The sequence below is a fragment of the Ursus arctos genome, unplaced genomic scaffold (genome assembly GCF_023065955.2).
Source record: "Ursus arctos isolate Adak ecotype North America unplaced genomic scaffold, UrsArc2.0 scaffold_2, whole genome shotgun sequence".
Classification (NCBI taxonomy): domain Eukaryota; kingdom Metazoa; phylum Chordata; class Mammalia; order Carnivora; family Ursidae; genus Ursus; species Ursus arctos.
Genome location: NW_026622874.1, coordinates 52,419,457 through 52,439,517, shown reverse-complemented (window position 1 = coordinate 52,439,517; position 20,061 = coordinate 52,419,457). Strand labels below are relative to the sequence as shown.

Here is a 20,061-nt window from a genome sequence, read left to right as displayed (position 1 = left end):
AAGGAAAGATGTTGATTTATGATTAGGTCACGCTAGAGTGGTGTGTATGCCCATTCGGAGAAAAGAAGTCTGAAAGAATAAAAGTAAAATTGAATCCATGTCAATAGGAAGGATCGCTAAAGAAGCCAGCGGCATGGGCTCCCTCCCACTTCAAACCAGGCAAATACTAGAAACAGCACCAACCACCTCTAGAGAGTCTATAATTGGTGCCTTCTCAGGGGATCTTCTAATATGCAAACTCCCTAGATACCCACCCAAAGGCAGGCTAAAATTCCTTTCTAAGACAAATCCTTTTATTCAGAATTGGGTATTAAAGCAATTAACGGTTAAAGTAACAAATTAAAACTCATCCACATTAAAAACACTGATTGATAATCAATCAATCTTTAAACAGCTTTGTTAGAAGTAAGTAAGTAAAAGTAGAAAGAAACTGGGTGTTGGACCAGGTGAAGACGCTGGCACCCAGTGAAGCAAAGGATCAAAAATTTATCGGGCTCATGAATGTGCCAGGTATTACACTAACTGCTTGAATTCTCACGATCACCTTGTGCATGAGGCATGATCTCCACGTTAAAAATGAGGAAACTGAGGTTAAGTTATTTGATCAAGTTCGCATAACCAGTAAAACAACGAATGGCAAAATTAGGATACAAACCCAGCTCTGTCTTATTCAAAAGCCCAGACTTTTTCCACTAAAACATCTTATGGATGAGCTACATAAGAAGAAAAAGTTTGTATGTGTGTTCTTTCTTTTAAAAGATACCATTTTCCTATGTTATAAGGAGTCCAGTTTAACCAATCCCTAATTGATATAAGATAGAATACAGTGGGGATTCTACCATACTTTCTCTTATAAGAACAAATGACATCTTCAATTTTGCCTAAATTTCCTGTTGATATTCCAGGACTAGTGAATCGACTTTTAATTAAAAAAAAAAAAAAAGTTCTTTCAAGAGGCAAGATGACTTTTCATAACATTTCTTCTTAATTTCAAGGTGAATGGGTTATGACTTAAAAAAAAAAAGCTAGTATTCATGTCCTTCAAAGTAATTAGCAACTTTCAGAAGTGACTGGTATAAAACAATTATTGTCATTGATCAGCTCTGAATAGATAATTTTAAACAAAGTCATTGTGTGCTCAGCAGATTACAGCTTGTTAACGGGCAAGTTCTAAATGACCTCTTAAGCTAGTCAAATCAATGATGCATATTCCTCATTAAGTAACATCAAAATGTAAGTGGTCTTATAAATAAATAATGTTTATTTTAAGCACTAAAACAAATGGCAAAACCTTGATATACCAAAAGCCATCTGCTCATAGAAAAGATTTTCCCTCCATTGGTTTACTTTTATTCCTCAAAATTCATAGTAACATTACTGTTATCAAAAGAGAAAAAAATGTCTTCTCACCTAAAATTAATGAAGACATGGAAAACAAAATTTCTATTACTAATAATAACCTACCTAGTACCAATGGTCTAAATGTATTTGAGAGCATACATGTAGAACTCTTACTCATAACTATGTTCTCATTTATCAGAATGCTCAACATTCTATAAGCACAGAAAAGTAGGTTTACTAGATTTTCAAAGGCATTTAAAAAACAGTAATATCCAAATTTCATATTAGGTATCACTGAATTATCATGTCAAAAACATATATATATGAATGGATATCTTAACTAGATATTTTTAACTACCAGAAGATTCTGGATAATCATTCCATATGCAGTTTCTTCTCTTCAATATTGTTTCCCCACTCTACCTGACTTTATACTCCCTTTCACTAAATTCATTTCACAATGTTACTGGTACTAGAAGTAGCAGGAAGCGAGAAGAAATATTCTTTTGTGTGGTGATGGAAAATTTAAATATCCATCCATCATCAGGCAAAAGCTTGGGGTGGTCTAGACGATCCTGTTCCTCTTATTCCTTGGGCTGACATTTTGGGGATCTTTCTCTATGTGAATTAATTTGTATTTCTAGAGCCTAACATAGTATCTAGTATATAAGAGACCTTCAACATTTTTTCCTAAATTATTTCCTTAATTACTTCCTAAATCATTCCTGATAAATTCCTATTTATTTCTATCCATCTAATCATGGAGTCATTATTCTAAACGTACATACTTCATAGTTATTACAAACACAAAAACCAGATTATTAATAGTTTAGGAGATTGAAATGGATCCTTATGTATCTGACACATATTCAACTACTTTTTAATTAAAGCCACCATATAACTATTTCTCATATTTTTATATTTTAGACACAAATGGGAAACAAAAGAAAATGGCTAATTGATATTTCAAGCTAGATTAATGTTTGTAAATTAAAATTTATATTCATAGATCCAGACCTCCAAGAAGAAAGAGCCAATAAAGTTATGGTTACTTTGCAAATTGGTTGTTTTAAGTGATCTTTAATCTAGTGATCCTCTTGTTATTATAGTCTTTATTTTTCTTAAAGTGAAGATTTCTATCTGACCTAAAATATTTTGGGACACTAATTTCAAAACAAATCATTTAAAATAACTGAAATAATAAAGGATGAGCCGAGATGCTCTAGGTTCCAGAGAATATCATTACATAAGTATATATGATTGATCAGTAACATGTACAAAGTTTTCAGGGTAAAAGGAATTCTACTTGAAATAATCAATTATATCTGTAGCTTTTTAAAAACTCTGTAAGCTTTAGATTATTTCCATTTTTCATTTCTCATAGATTTTGAAAGTGAGAAGAAAAAGTCTGATGGAACATATTTTTTAAGAGATCTCTAAGATACTACACATTAGCACTTCCTGAAATTTGCATTCATGTGATATTGTACCAGTTGTCCTAGGACAGACAAGCAAAGGAGGGCTCAAGATGTGTAAGATAACCCAATGGAGGCTTTTTAAAGACATTATAAGGAACGTATAATTTGCAGAGAGTACTTCTCTTAATTTCCAAACTCTGTGACAGACTATATATCCTCATTATGTTTAGTTTACTGAAGACCAGTATATTCTAAGAGTTAATGTATAGAGAGATTAGCAGTTGAAATTGCTAGTGGTCCTAGGATTATGATAGAGGACAAATCCTGATGCCAGCAGAAGCAGTAGGTAAAGGCCCCAGCCTTCTTTTACCAGGAGAGGTTTGCCATCCTAAGTCAACCAATTCTGCCTGCAAGGGGAAGCATGTAACACTCAATGTGGTCTCCTACTAATTGTCACTAAGTTTAGAATTCCCTAAGTAAAATGTACTACCAGTAAGATGCTCATGAATTGTGAGGACCAGAGGATCAGTATACCAAGAAAAGCAGAGCATAAGTAATGAAGTTTCCATAAGAGTTCAGTCCAGGCCTCACATAGTTGTTCTCACCCAGACACTGAGAAAAGGAGAAGACCAGCAGTAAAGGCAAGAGTACAAGTGCTCAGAAGTAACAGAAATGTGGGTACCACACCTCTAGGGTTCAATTCCTAACACTATCACTTACTAGCTGTGTGAACTTGGGCAAGGTATCTTTCTGTGATTCTTCCTCCTCATCTTTCGAATTGGAATCATTATGAGATCTACCTCTGCGAGTTGGTTGTGAGGATTACAGAGAAGGGTTAAAATATTAAAAATATTTAAGACTGGTACCTGGAGGGTAGTAACTGCCATGCAATTGCTAACTCTTATTACTATTTACCAATGGTTCTGACTTACCAAGATTTGGGAATACGTGGTATTGCAATCTTTTTCTTGCCTGGCCTCAGAGACATATAGCTCCCACTGACAATCAGTTTGACTAAGGTATGCTCAGATATCTGCCAGCAACATATATATATATATATTCACACTCAGGTAGTAAGTGTGAAAATCTGGAGGGCTGGATATACATTCAGCCTCTTGGGTGACCTTCTCCCTACAAATGGAAGAATTAAGTATATGATATATACCACTCCACAGAAGAGGCTTCATCTGGGATGGGGTCAGCCAGTAAACAAAAGTCATAAGCAAGAGAAAATACTAAATGTTGAGAACCATGAATGAAGGTACTTGGGAAAAGGAACAAGTAATAGACCCTTGGATGGATGAAATAATCCCACAAACTGTACTTTTTTTTTTTTTCTACCTGGGGATATTTTTTTAACGGACTTTCTATACATAAAGTAATTTTGCCTTCATCTTTATAGTACTGTTATTAGGAAGCTGAGTTGCTAAGCCCGCATTTGGTGGCTTGAGGTGACTCCCAAGTGCTGAATTCGTTGCTCCCTGGCATCAGAAATGGAGGGTCAGTTCTATGCCAGGCTGTGAAAGGATAGACAATTGTATATCTAAATGGGATGTGGAAAGAAATGAGTTTAGCAACTGAATCAGCGCAGGACATTTGTATAAGATACTAAAAGCTATTCAAAGAGAGAGAAGTAAAGAAGAAGAAGTCGGAGGCCAAATTTAGACAAGATCCACAATGGAATATCCAAAATGCTGGAGGAAAAGCAGAACCCTAATTTGGAGTAAAGTCGAATTAAAAGACCAAAAAGGCAATAAAGTGTCACACAGAGAAACAGGAGGATTAGGGCCCCGGGAGCTAAGATAAAAATTTATTGAGCAATTTATTGCTGTATTAATTGACTGTCACTGGCCTTGCAGCATATCAGCAACAGGGATTTTGAAAAGGCATCCTGTGGGTTCTGACAGCAGCTTATATCACAGTAAACCTCCTACAAACCTGTACATGTTATGATACCTCAGTAAGGTCCCAAAGTTCATGAGATCTTCCTTTCACATTAGAATTGCACTGACCAAATAGTACCTTACCATGTCCAGTCTCTCTGTAATACATAACCTCACCGGATTCTCAAAAAAAGTCTTAAAGTCCCCCAGCAAAGGCTTAAATAATTTCCAAGAAAGACACTAATGGACTTGAACAAAAGTATTTAAAACAAACAACTTTTTTAACTCTTCATTTAGAAAAGAATGGGCTAACTAACATTCATTGATTTACTCAGGGAAATTTATTTAACCACCTACCAGGCCAGGAACTATAGATACAAAGACTAAGAGGATAGGATCTGGGCCCCAAGGGACTTACAGTGGGTGGGGGAGTGGATACAGGCATGTAAATTAGTAAGGATAATAAAATGTTACAGGTTCTATAACAGAAGTATGTCGATGGTAAAATAGGACATAAAAAGAGAGAGTGATCAATTCTACACGGGTAGGGGGATCATAAAGTCTTTAGAGAGAAGGTGACCCTTTAAAAAATAAACATCGCAAATCAGGATACGAATATCTATTACATTAAAAAATCATATACATATAATTTATTCTTTATTATAAGAAAATGACATCTGTATAGGAATAGATAGGCTAAAAAATATATTTTTAAAATCCCTCTATTTTCAGGAATGCTCCAGTAGCCTCTTTAGCAATTGGTGATAATTTGTCATGCTAAGAGTCAACAGTCAAACATAATTTGTAATTGGCTCAGCATAGAAGGCAAATTAAGACAAAAGTTTTTTCTTTTCTATTATACGTGAAAATCTTATTCAAGATTTGAGTGCACATGTATCTGTTTGAATATTATTGGCCATATAAATTTTTGGTAGATCTAAGACTATTAGAAACTCTTCCTCCCGGACATGCACAGCCACCCATATTTAAAGCATTTAAGGCATAGTTATTTTGAACAAGGTTACTTGGTAACGGACGAACTGAAAAGGTGGAGACATGTAGCTATTAGAAGTAAAACTTCAGCTAGTGGTATTGAGCCAGGATTGTAGTCTTCAGATGTGCACAACATGAAGGTATGTGGACCACACACCGGTTTCTTCAGCCACTCACTCCTGCAGAAAGCAAAATCTTCAGAGCACCATCTTACAAAACTGCACTTCCTTACAAATAAATTCAGTCCTGGTCACTGTGATCAACCAATGCTAAAATTTAATCTTTGTTAGGCAGTCATTTTGGCCTCCATGCAAGTAAGCCTCATGCCTTATCAGAGGAACATGAAGTAAAGACACAGTCTATCACCAAGTCAACTCATCCAAAGCTCTGAAGGCAGTCTTTGAACATCTTCATTAGAGAAGTGTTTTTATTATAAATTTCTCACAGTAGTGTCTACATCCTCCACATAGCCTCGTAGAAACTCCTCTATGTCATCAGTGCTCATCTCAAGTCTTCCTCTGCCTCACTTTAATGGTCACTGCGTCCCCATCCCTACTCTTCTCTCCTGGAATGTGTTGCCTAAAAAATAAATCTGGACATAGTAAGAGAGATTTTATTTCAAAGAATTATAAGGGAGAGGGAATGAGTGACCATAACAATAGATGGAGTGGACTATAGCAATAGGGAGAGCGCTTTGACCATAAGATCTGTAAGTCAAGAATTAGACAAAAAGAGTTGTTTGGTTTTTTTTAATAGGAAGATGTGAACAGGCTAGAAAGAACCTGATGTGGCGAAGTGGGATGAAACGGTGGCATATTCGGATTGTAGATCAGAGAATGCTTTACCGGGAAGCCAGCCTATTCTCAGGAGGAGGCTAAAGTTCAGGAGCCCGGGGGAAAGAGAGAACTTTAACCACAGTTCGGTTAATAAACATGTTTTTCCAACTGATGGATGGAGATAAGCAGTGTGCTAATCGATCGTGAGGTAAAGAATGGCAATTTGGGAAGGCGGTGGGCGGGGGGGGGGGGGGGGACACTGTGCCTGGCCTTGCCATAGGTGAACCCGGGACGTATCTGTGCCTCTTATCTAACTCATGCGGTGAAGGGCAATTTTTTTTTTTGCAGTGAGCTGTTTCCAGAACCCAAAGGGTGGGGAGATTTTTTTAAACTTTGTTGTTTTCCGTGATCACAGGACTCAGGCAAAGCTCAACATTGTTCACTAACATTAATCAAAGACAAGTTGACTTTGAGTGATGCTAGTAGGAAATGCAGCTTTTAGTATAATGTTGGGAATACGTCAAGAACTCTGCCTTCCAAGTGGCTTAGGTTGATGTGCGTTTCTTAGATATAGCTAATCTAGGTAAACAGAATCATGACTCAAGCCAGATCAAAACTCAATAGGAAGATTGGGGGCTAAACAGCAAACAATAGAATGCATTTTTCTAACTCTATCTTCTCTGTCTCTATCTCCCCTGGTTATCTATGGAAACATCTAAGTCTTATGTCATCAAGTACGTTCTCAGTCATCTATTGCTTTTTACTTTGGAGACACATCTGACACCAAGTTAGGGGAAAAGAAAGAATCTAATAGTGTTGAAGTCTCAGAAGTTAAGTGGCAGAGCTACACAGAGAATCAAAATCTCCTAAATTCCCAGATTTAAGCATTCCCATTGAAAGAAGAAAACAAAAGTATTTCCTATACTACTATATTATTAACAAAGGTAAACAGCCCATTGCAGCTACAGTATGTGCCTTTGGCTCAGGAAAAAGAAGATCTACTTCTTCCTCTTGCTTTTACCTTAAACCACAGGGTAACAGAAAGGTGGATGGGGTGGGGGGGGCAACTGGGTGGCTGAGTCAGGTGCCTTCGGTTCAGGTCATGATCTTGGGGATGTCTGGTTCCCTGCTTGGTGGGAAGCCTGCTTCTCCCTGTCCCTCTGCCTCTCCATTCCACATGCTCTATCTCTCTCAAATAATAAAATCTTAAAAAAAAAAAAAGAAAGAAAAAAGAAAAAAGGAGGAAGGAAGGAAGAAAGGAAAAGGAAAAGAAAAGAGAAGGAAAGAGAGAAAGAAAGGAAGGTAGACAACAGAACGTGGAGACAGTCCCTAGGGTAGGCTCTCAGCACACACCCATATTCATAGAGGAAAGCACCCTTCCCAAAGCAGTATAAATAATCAAAATAATGTTAATTTACCTGCCATAGTTCCAGACAGGACCTTTCAGAAATATTTTACTACGCTGCTTCACCCAAAATAAAATCTATTATTAACAGAAGAACTAATAGATTAATGAAAAAGAATATAATAAGGCAACATAAGTTTTAAGAACATTAATGAAATTCACCAAAGTAATTTCTCCATTTATAACAGCTCCAAAATTAAGCTATTACCATACTATCTGAGACAAGAGAAATAATACTTTTGTTGTGCCCATTCCCAAAATCTGTGCAGAAACCAAGCCAGCCTCATAATCACTAAGCTCAACGTTCCATTAGGAAAATAACACATAAAAGTGAACATAGAGATGATAGAAATAAAACTTCTAAGGTGGAAACTGACTTTATTACTGCTAAATCATATGAATAATTCTAATTGATTTGTATTGGGCCAACATCTTATAGTTCAGAACCATGTTCATCTATTTATCACAATATTCTATATGACATATGGAAACTAATACATTGCTTCATTAATATTAACGGTCTTTCTCTAGTTATGGCTCAGAGATATTTAACATTCTAAAACATAAGCACTGATAATTACATGTTTCACATTTTACTCTAATTTTTAATACTGCCAAGATTATTTAGTATAACTAACTTTTTAACTATGTACTCTTTTCTCTCTAACCATTAGCATATCAATCAAATTTGCATTATTCTGGCTTGCTCATTTTATTAAAAGCGAATTCAGGGCACAATTGACTTTTCATTTGTTTAACAAGTGAAGAAATATTTACCCTGACAGCCATTGCGTTGTAGAGATTCATCTTCATGGCACAAGATGCGAACTGTGAATCAGGAAAAAAAAAAAGATGGCATATAGTTCAGTTACAGAAAGACAGTGCAGCCTATTTTTACATATAAAAGATAAGAATCTTTATACATAATACATAATAAGAGTTCTGGGCTTAGAAAAATGAAATCGAACTTTGTATTGAAGAGATAGGCTTCCTAATACATAATGCAGGCTTAACCAGAAAAATCTATGGTAGTCAAACTAGGAGCTAATGGAGATATATGATCATAAAATGCTCTCCGCTGAGTTTGATAATCAATGGTGCTCTACTGAGAATAGAATAACAAAGCAGAAATATTCACAAGTGCTGGTGACACGTAGTATTGTATGATTTATTCACTGGGGTTCTTTTAGCCAAAACTCACAGAAACATAAAAGGAATTCATATTTCAAGACGTCTGGTTTAATGAAAAATTCAAAGAAATGCTGTCTTCAGTCGAAATCGTTCAAGGATATGGATGCAGTGATGAAGCAAAACTGTGCCTTCCAACCATCTGTACAAAATGTTATGTACTTAGCTGCCTCCTGAGTAATCCTTGGGAATTTTGTTTCATTTAATATTCATTTTAACACCATAAAATCATAAATACAATGATATCATGTTACAGCAAATCCCCTGATATAGTGAAGACTTCCTAAGGTCTTGGTTTCCTACTAGTATAGACACATTTGTCTATTAATATACAAATCTCTGTTACACTAATCATTTAGCAACACAGCTTACTTCAAGGCAATTATTGCTTTAAATGAAGTTTCTACATCTGTTATATCCTTTAATTAAAAACATAAAATTAACATAATGCATGACAGTACAGTAAATAGTAAAAGCAATGAAATATACATTTTTAACACAAAATATTACTTTATCCATTTTTATTCAATTGAATTCATTGACCAATATAACTTGAGCTTAGGTAACAGGTGCTATGTTTCAGGCAAAAATCAGAAATAAATGCCTTAACCTTTTATATAGGGGTTTTCTTCCCTGCAACAAACAGAAATTCATATAAAAGGGTTTCACTGTAATTAGGACTGTTTGAATTGCCTGGTCTGATCCAAAGCAAATTGTCTGTGGAGAGCAGCAGGGCTGGATTATTTATCAACAGTCTGAGCAATTAAGAAACAGTTGGCTGCAATATGTTATTTACAAATGAACACAACGATGTTACTTCATTTTAAATTCTCTTTCTTCATCATAGCAAGGCGTAATTCTTGGCATTTGAGGTGAATTTAAAAGATTCACTTTAATATATTTCTTCAAGTCATATTGATGCAGATATAACCATTAAAGGACTTTATACAGGAGAAACATATTAAAAATTACATATCTAAAATGTCTGGGTTCAGAAAGAGGTCATGTTTCTTATCTTTATTATGTTCCTGTTCAGTTAGCAGCACTGAGTGTGTGTGAGCTTTCAAGCCACACACCTGAGTTCAGGTGCTGATGGTGCTTTTACCAGCTGTGTGGCTTTGAACAAGTTACTTAAACCCTGCCAGTCTTGACGTCCATGCTCACAAAATGGAACAGTACATACTTCGTAGAATTGGGGTGAAGATTAAAATGAGATAAAATACTTAAGGTGCTTGGGACACAGCTGATGATTATAGAGGGGATTATCATTGTTGCTGTTACACATTTTGTAGCTAAAAGTATGTAATTTAACAATAAGTAAAATTCCAAAATATAAGAGGTTAAATTTTATTCTGAAGACAGAGAAAAGAGAGATCTAGCTTTTAGGTGTACAGATTCTGACTTTTATAGCTAAAAGATGTTACAGCACTTTGATTCCAGTGTATCATTCTCATGTGAACCACTCGTTGATATTAAATTTATTTGCTTTGGAAAGTAACAAAAATATATTTACGTGAAAAATATCGCATGATCCCACTTACAAGAGGTACCTGAAATAGTCAAATTCACAGAGACAGGAGGTGGAACAGCAGTTACCAGAGGCTAGAGCAAGGGGGCAGATTTTGTTAAATGGGTAGAGTCTCCATTTGAGATGAAGGAGAAGTTTTGGAGATGGGTAGTGGTGATAGTTGCATACAAATATAAGTGTACCTAATGCCACTGAATAATAGTACAATTAAAAATGGTATAAATAGCAAATTTGATGCTATGTGTATTTTTCCACAATTTTAAAAACACTAAAAAAAATCATTTGTTCATTTCCATAAGCTATCTATGAGACTCATTTAGACACTTTAGAATTTTGTAAAATTTCTTTCATCTAAGTCTATTTCCATTCTGAGCAATGACGCTACTTATTAATATTTGGTATACACGTAGTTAAAATATAAATCATACCAAAACCCTTGTTCTTAATATTATTGTCTAGAATTTAGTCCTCAAAATTTGTTTTTTTCCATTCCATGGAGTTGGATAAGCTAAGAATACCCCAGCTACTAAATATTAATAGTATATCCAACAATGAAAAGCTATTTTAATTTCTCAAGAGATGAAATTCTTAAAATTAAAAATTTTTCTTACTATTTATTAATTTCCCATTTTATCATAAGATACTAAGTCCACTAACACTAAAAATCTGGAGTGAAAATCAAGCATAAATGGTGATAGTTTCATTGTAATGAAAATACGATACTCAATTATAGATGTTTCCCCATATGTTTGTTGAATAAACAAAAAAAAGGAAAGGGGGAAGGAGGGCAGAAAGAGAAAAAGGAGGATAAACAGAATTGATATGCTGCATTTACAACAGATAGAGCAGGAAGAATTTCTGGAATGAAAAATGGCATTTGAATACTAAATCAACCATTTGTTAGCTGTATGGCCTTTGCCACGTCATCCTCAATTTTTATATGGCTTCTGAAATTTTTTTTGGAGGATGTATTCCTTTTAAAAACATAATTTTCTGTGTGGTTAGTATCCACATGAATCTTTTGGACAGAGGGACTGGACCATGATTACCAATGGAAACATGTTTCACATTTTGAGTTTCTTTCTTCTTTCTATCAGGTGAATTACAATGGGAGGGTGGTTAGTGATAAATGAGAACCACTCTGTTAGAGGTCAAGTAATATTCAAAGCTTACCACAATCAAGTCCCAATTTTTCCCTTCAGTTATCTCTTACCACTCTATTCCTTTAAAGCTCAATCTGATCAAATTGCTATTTTTATTTCTTCACCTCCAGGTCCATATTACTTCCCTTGCCTGACACATCTTACCATTCTTTTCTAGCTGTCCAAACCTTATCTCTCCTGTTTTTCTTGCAAGCATTTATAGGAGAAACTATCTTTTCTCTCCTCCTCCAAGTACCATCAGCTGGAGGAAGCTGGCATTCTCCTAGTTCCAAAGCATACTTTCAAACCATTTCATACCAGTAAGAAGTACTCCTTTAAAAAGGATACAGCAACAACAAACCAAAAGAACAAGAAACCTTATTTTTTAATCTCACGCTTTCCACACTTAAGACTCTCTATCCCTTTTGGTAGTCATACTTCAGTTCTCTGATTACTTACCCTCCTTCCCCCCTCCTCCTCATTTCTCCCTGACTTGCTCCAAGTATGCTCTTAAGATTCCGACATCAAACTAATGGTCTAACTCTTCATCACAACTCCTACCATTATCTTGAGACTTTTCAAATTCATGTAGACAACACATTTAATTACTAAATCCATAGCCATGTTCCAGACCTGAACTAGAAATGTTCCCCCCACTCCCCTTAAGTCTTAAACTCTTAATGCAAATTCCTCTCCTTCAACCCCTTGATTTCTCTTAAAGGTTCTTCTATCTGGTTTAGACTGATTTAATACAGATATTTCTTGTTTCCCATTTTTAAGTTCCTTCTTCACGTATTTTTATACACAATGGCTACATGGTATTTTGCTACATGAACATACCATACATGACCTAATAGTTCCTTTATTGTTGAGTATTTAGGTTGAAAATCAAAACAAGATGAGTTCCAAGGAGAAAATAGTCAATCATTTTCAAAAGCACAACACTTTTTTAAAAAGGTGGTTTTTTGTAATTAAATGTTTCGTTTTTATTCTGGTATAATTAACATACAGTGTTCTATCAGTTTCGGGGTACAGTATAGTAATTCAACAGTTCTACAGATTACTCAGTGCTTACCACAATAAGAGTGTTCTTTAATCCCCATCACCTATTTCACCCATCCCTCACCGACCTCCCCTCAGTTTGTTCTCTATAGTTAAGTCTGTTTCTTGGTTTCTATCTCTCTTTCTTTTCCTTTGCTCCTCAAAAGCAGAACCCTTAAAGCAATACATATTCATAATAATTTTGAGTAATACATCTATATAAACTCAACCAGATCAGCTGGCTTATTTGTTAGATTGAGCAGTACAAAGAAATAGTTGCATTAAAGTGATGACAATGGAAGCTTTAGAAGCCATGCACATATGGATAACAGATACGGTGAGCATGAGTCTTTGTCATTTTCCACATCAGTGCTGTCCTCATTTTGTAATTTTGAGTATAATCATTAAAATGATTTATTATCAAATAATCCTGAGTATTTTGTGCATATGCTTTGCCTTGTTTGTTGGCAAATGATACCAATCTGTTCATTATCAACAGCTGATTTTTAAAATACCCTTTATTTTTCCACATACACACAAAATTAAAAGCCAAATATATTATTCTTAGATTATTATTAATATAATCTTTAAAAGCAGGAGAACCAAATCTAAATTTATTTCATAATGAATATATGAAAATATATTAATAAAGTTTTAAATTAATACCAGTAGGTCAGAATCGTAAGTCATCTATCCTTTAGTATTTACCTAAACTGCAAGACCCTGAAGGGAAAAAATATGTTTCCATTTTCTGCTTTGACACTAAAGGGTGATAAATGTTGCCTTATTAACTTATAACTGATTTGGAGGTCCTTCTGCTGAAATTTCTCTTTCCCTCTCCCTCTCCCTCTGCCCCTCCCCACCTCATGCTCTCATCTCTAAGAGAAATAAATCTTAAAAAAAAAAAAGAAAAAGAAAAAGAAAGCTCCCAAAACAGTAGGACCATTTGAGAATCCAGTAGGAAGATCAAGTTTCAGTAAAGTTAGAGCAAGAGTTCAGCAGGTATGAAACTCATATGCACCGAGCACACACGATATAACCATCAATTTTCACTAACAGGAAAAAATTTTCAAGGTTGTGAATCAACAATGCTAGACCCCTAAGATGGACAAATTTGGATTATGTTGCCAGATACAACAGCCTGAAAGTCAGCAGGAAGGCCAGAAATGGTGGCAGAAAGGAAAAAGCAAAAACAATAGTCATCAAGGAAGCAAGAGTTGAATCACAAAAGAGAACTGGAAATGATCTATTATTGTGAGTTAATTAGGGCACTGTAGTGGAGAACCCATGATCCTTCAGGACTGGATAAGCTAGCTGGTGTCAGTATGAAAATTATTTAAAAGCCGAATAAAATATTTTCGTTAACAGAATTTTGAGGGAGGCTGTCTAAAACTACTAAGCCTATTTATTTAAGGAGATCCTAGCATCTGTCTTTTCACAGTTCACTTTCTGTGTGACCTTTGCCACATCTGAGACTGTTGACAATGCCATATTTGCTAGCAGTTCTCTCCCCTGGTTACTGTGATATTGTATCTCTACTTTTCTAGTTATTATCTATCTATAATTCCCTTTCCTTTGCCTAAATCCTACCTAATGTGTTCCACAAGCCTCAATTCTTGGCCCTCTGCTCTACTCTTGAGATATATTTTTCCCCCATCAGGTAGAAAATCCTGTCATCTTGCAATGATGGTTCTAAAATCTTTGTCTCCAGCTCTCTTAATCTAAACTCCCATTCAACAGTTCACTTTAATAAGCATTTGTGGAGTGTTAATTATTATATGCCAAACACTCTGCTGAGACTCTGCAAAATCGCCTTACAAGATATCACCACATGGAGGTGTCCTAACATCATCACAAACTCAAAAACCTCAAAACATCTTTTTGTAAGCTTCACTGAGTGCCCCATTCCGAACGTTTCTTAAGAACACGCACGCTTTTGTTATCATTATAACCATTAATCAGATTTGCAGAGATAAAAATGCAGCTATCATAGTAGCTTACAAAACAAAAAGTTTCTCACTCACATTTTATGTGTAGACTAGGGTTCCCTATAGCTGTCTGTGCTCTACATCTCTTCATCTTAACCCCAAGGATGAAGGAGCAGCCCAAGACTGAGGTGTGCCATTCTTATGCCAGAAGGAAAGAGGACTACAACTTCTTAAAGCTTCATCTTGAGGGTGGCATATGTCCCATCTGCTCACAACACATGGCTTAGCCCAAAATCAGTGAGATGGGGAAGAATCATTCTTTTATGAAGAAGGGGGTAGTGAATAATTTTGACACATATTGATACAATCACCAGCTGTGTTGACCATAGCAAAAGTCTTCCAACATATATATCCCTGTGAATCATGTAATCAGTTAGCAAAAATGTCTGCAGGCTTTCTATGTGACATTTGCTGTGATACATTTGAGATACAGTAAACTGAACAGTTACTGTCATTCAGGAGCTCCGGTCAAATAAGAGATGTAGATAAACAAATGTATCACAGTGAGACAAATGCCTACATGAACAAAGCTAGGAAGGCACACCTGATACCTGCAGTCTCCCACCATTCCACACTCAGCTTCAGGAGATCAGGGAAGGTTAATGTTTAAGTAAAGTCTGGAACAATAATAGGGATTTGGACCAATGGGAGGGCATTCTAGGCAAGGCAAAGGGCATTTGCAAAAAGCCTATAGGACACTGCATATTTTGGCAATAGCAAATGATTTAATGTGTCCAAAGTATATTTTATACAGGTATAGCAAGAAGTGAGGTTAGAGAAGAAGCCATTAGGAGGCTATGAAAAACCTGACATGTCATGTAAAAGAGTGTGAACTTTATGCTATATGCTATGGCAAGGGCTGTAGGCATGGGAGTAAAATGATGATGTTTAGACTCAAGTCAAGAGACTTTTATGAGGGGAAATGGAAAGTGTTTGATGGCTGATAGGAGATAAAGGGTAGGGAGAAGGAGGTAGTGGAGAGTCTAGGATGACTGGATTTCTGGTTGAATGGCTGTACCATTGATCTGAATAAAGGAATATATAAGGAGGAACAGGTTTAGGGTAACTGAGGGACGTGCAGAGATTTTAATAAGTAGTGAGCATGTGGCTCTATATGGATCAGAAACAGAACTTTAGGCAAATCACTGAACCCTCCTGAGACTCCATTTTTCTATCTATAAAATGAAAATAACGTGCACTTTCTACTTGACAGATTGCTGGAAAATATTAAATAATGGATATAAAGTTTTTCAACAAGAAATTTCTTTTAAATGTAGGAAATTACTTTTTAAAAGTCACATTCAACTCCTGACCAACCTTCTGTTACTCCCCAAATTCTCTGAGCCATCCAGATCAACATCCCTCCTTGTCTCCCATCACACCATGCTCATTCCCAATTTCAAACCCTCATTCATGCTGTTCCTAATGGAAACAAATGTCCTTCCTTCTTCCGAGTCTACCACCTACTGATCCCCCAGGGGGCAATTCAAGTCTCATTTCTTTGATCTTTGGAGATAACATTAACTCTCATTTAAGCACTTACTATCTGTCCATGTGTTTGTGGGAGAGTCCCTTTTAAACTGACTTTCCTTTTTAAATTAATTTATTTAATAGATAATACATTCATATTGTTTAAAATTCAAAAGCTACATAAGAGTTTATAATTTAAAAAGTCTCCTTTTTTTGAAAGATTTTATTTATTTATTTGAGGAGGAGAGAGTGCGTAAGTGGGGGGGGGGAGGAGAAACAGGCTCCCTGCTCAGCAGGGGGCCCAACTCGGGGTTCCATCCAGGACCCAGAGATCATGACCTGAGCTGAAGGCAGGCGCCTAACTGACTGAGCCACCCAGACACCCCAAAGAGGTCTCTTTCTTACGATTCTTCCTTAAGGACCCAGTTTTCTTCTCCCTTAGGCAATTAATATCATCAGTTCTTTGTGATCCTTTCCCAGATAAGCAAATTAAATCACTGGCTTTCAAGTCATGCTATGGTGGCTCAGGTGACAACAAAGGCCACAGAGAGAGTTCAAGCAGTTGAGTTTCTTCAACTTCCAAAACAGCGGCACCTCCTGCACCTGTTTTACATATAAGGCTAAAAATTTTGCTAACATTTTAGTAAAGGAGTTCTATCCCTACGTTTTAAAATCGCTAACCTATTATCACTCATTTTATAACTTAATCATGTACTACATGGCATTGTTATTATTGCATATAGCTGTTAGGCCAAAAAAATTATGCGGAATAAATTTGGGAAATGATGATTTAAAGATAGTTACTACAGACTATGTGTGTGACAGTGTGTACTAATGTGTGTGACAGGGTAAATAATATAGACTTAAACAGTATCTCTAATTCCCGTCCTACCCCCCAACCCAGGAAAGTAGCAGGTCTTTTCTTGCGTTCTTGCTTCAGATGGCTTATGTGTGACTGTCCATCCCTACCGAGCTTTGCTTTCCTAAAACCTGAGCTCTGAGGAATTATGCTGGAATGGGAGAGAGACAAGAAGAGGGGAGCTATGGGCAGAGAAAGAGAAATAAAGGAGCCAAGATTCCATATGCTTGGTGAAGAGCTGGGCATTAGCTTTTTAAAATAAGGAAATACCACATTTGGCATTCCTATTGCTTCTGGGAGGTGGCTAAAACTCTAGGATAAACTTGGTGGTACCTGTGGAGGAGACAGGACTCAAAGCACTAGGGATGTCGGGATACTGACTCTAACAAAAATTCCCATTCCCTTTATGTGGCCCACCAGCCACAGAGTTCTCAAAGGATGAACTTTGAGAGATCAAATACATGGGCTAGGACAGTGGACCTCCTCTGAATGAAGCTCCACAAAGGTATGTTAGCACTACTTAAGCTTCGTGGACCTCTGTATAACCCAAAGGAGGGAAATCTCCAATAATGAAATGAACTTCAACTGTCTACCAGCTCAGTATATAAGGGTTTTGGGATCACATCAAATTGGGTTTGAATTTTTTTCCACGCCATCACTAACAGTATGTCCTTGGGGAAGTAACCACATCTGAGACTAAAATTCTTCATCTATAAAATGGTGATAATATTCACAGGACTCGTATAAGACTTTAGTTGGTATACACATTAAACACATAAAATGTTTACTACAATATTTTAGTCATACTAGTCAATCAGTAAATGGCAGTTATTTTAATTTCATTCAATAATTACTTATTGAGGTCCAATTATGTTATTTGAGATCCTTATGTTAGGTCCTGTATATATAATGGCAAAAATAGATAAAAAAATAGAACAGACCTGTTCTAAAATAGTTTACAGCTTAACAGACTTAAAAACTATCCAGAACCAATTTAAATGAGGAAAATCTCCACCTTTTTTTCCCCCAAGAGCTCAAAGATAATTAGATCCAAAACTACAGAATAACATAGTGATCATGCTGCGTGATATTCTTTTTGATCAAACTCTGTTAAGACGCTAAAGTAACAAAACAAATTTCCTAGAATGGATCATTATATGAATTTTTAAAAACATTTTTTCAGCAACCTCAACATCATTAGAATAAATATAGATTCCCAAGTTGAATATATTGACAATAGTCACTGAAATGTTTATACTCTTGTATATTTGATTAAAAAGAGGTCTCAATCATTCATAACCTTCTGACTAGTGGCTTGTGAGTAGAAATTACAGCAATGGAAGTTAAGTTAGTAATGCTCATGGCATGCCATATGCATACATATACTTTATTGTCTCGTCTATACATTGATACAGATCTCCAACTATGAATGAATAATGGGGCTAAAGATCACTCAGCACTCCATAAAAAATACCTTAATTTTTTGATCATTCCATTTAAGTAATCTGATTCTATTAGGAGTTGGTTTGAAGGAGCTTCTGCTGGCCAAATCAATTTGAGCACCAAGCCAATTAGTGATAGTAATTTATTATAACCCACGGAATAAAACAGGAATCCATTAGTTCATTCTGATGTAAATAATTTAAAAAAGGACCAAAAAGAAAAAAAAAGCTTTTTCTTATACTAATATGCTAACAAGTAAATGTAGAAGAAATGACAGAGTTAAAAAATTGCTATCTGACAAATATAAGAACTGATTCTGGCCAAAGCCATCAATGAATGCTAAACCTAGTGTAAAAAAGATTGATGAGAAAGAAGACACACATACACACACACACACACACACACACACTTACACACAGTTTTGAAATATCCCCCCATGGGGCACCTGAGTGGTTCAGTCAGTTAAGCCTCTATGTTGTAAAAGCATCACTGTGATTTTATTTTATTTATTATATTTTATTTTATTTTTTAAAGATTTTATTTATTTATTTGACAGAGAGAGAGACAGCCAGGGAGAGAGGGAACACAGGCAGGGGGAGTGGGAGAGGAAGAAGCAGGCTCCCAGCAGAGGAGCCTGATGTGGGGCTCCATCCCAGGACCCTGGGATCATGCCCTGAGCCGAAGGCAGACGCTTAACGACTAAGCCACCCAGGCACCCCCATCATTGTGATTTTAAAACTAGCTATAAGAGAGATCTGACAGTTACAAAAAGTTCATGGCAGAATTATTGTTTGAATACTTAATTTCACTAAATCTAAAATAGTAGGCTCTTCCTCCAAGCAGTTCCTGTACTTTATCAACATGTTTTAAAGTTTCTTCACTAAAGGTGAATGCTTATTGTTTACTTATCTACTTATTTTTATCTTTTCCTCTCTATATCTTTTAATTTCACTTAGATGCAACTAATCAAGAACAAATGAAAAACAAACTTAAGCTATTATGGTAGAAAACAGTCACAAACCAAAAAATAAATGAAGTGGGCCATAATGAGAAATTTTCTCATTTTATATAAAAAAATTTTTTTTCTTAATATCCTAAAACCCTTAGCTGAAGTGTAAGCTGGCATGCTACTAGATACTTCTGCAAGACTATCAGTGGATAGAGATGGTTGTGGTATATGATATTTCTTAAGGCAAATCTTCAAAATATCAAAATATCCCAACAGCCAATAACAGACAATGGTAAGACAGAAATGGCCTTATTTTTATATTTTGTAGAATTAATTTTGGCCACTTTAATTCAATTAATGTTTATTGACTACATTATGAAACAGGGATTAATCTAAATGTCAATGGTCCAAAAACGAACAAGCTACTGTGCCTACCCTGAAAGAGCTCCCCATCTAGAACCTGGAGGAAATCATCAACAAATTAAGTGCATATAAATGCATACACTGTGAAAGTTACTTTAACAAAAAGAAAATGTCTGGTGTAGTCTGGGTACAAAGAAATGAGTCATCTATTCTCCATGGAAAATCAGAAAAGGCTTCTCAGAAAAAAGTCTTGTTCTAAAATTTAAGCCCAATT

General features: G+C 35.8%; 1 protein-coding gene across 2 annotated transcripts in view; it reads right to left on the bottom strand.

Moving 5' to 3' along the window:
• SPATA17 (spermatogenesis associated 17) overlaps window positions 1–20,061 on the bottom strand; it is a 202,957-nt gene that overhangs the window by 169,546 nt on the left and 13,350 nt on the right. For both annotated transcript variants that reach the window (XM_057315487.1, XM_026517325.4), the window contains exon 4: window positions 8,594–8,644. In XM_057315487.1, coding sequence (XP_057171470.1) covers window positions 8,594–8,644 — 51 coding nt within the window. The remainder of the gene's footprint in view (window positions 1–8,593; window positions 8,645–20,061) is intronic.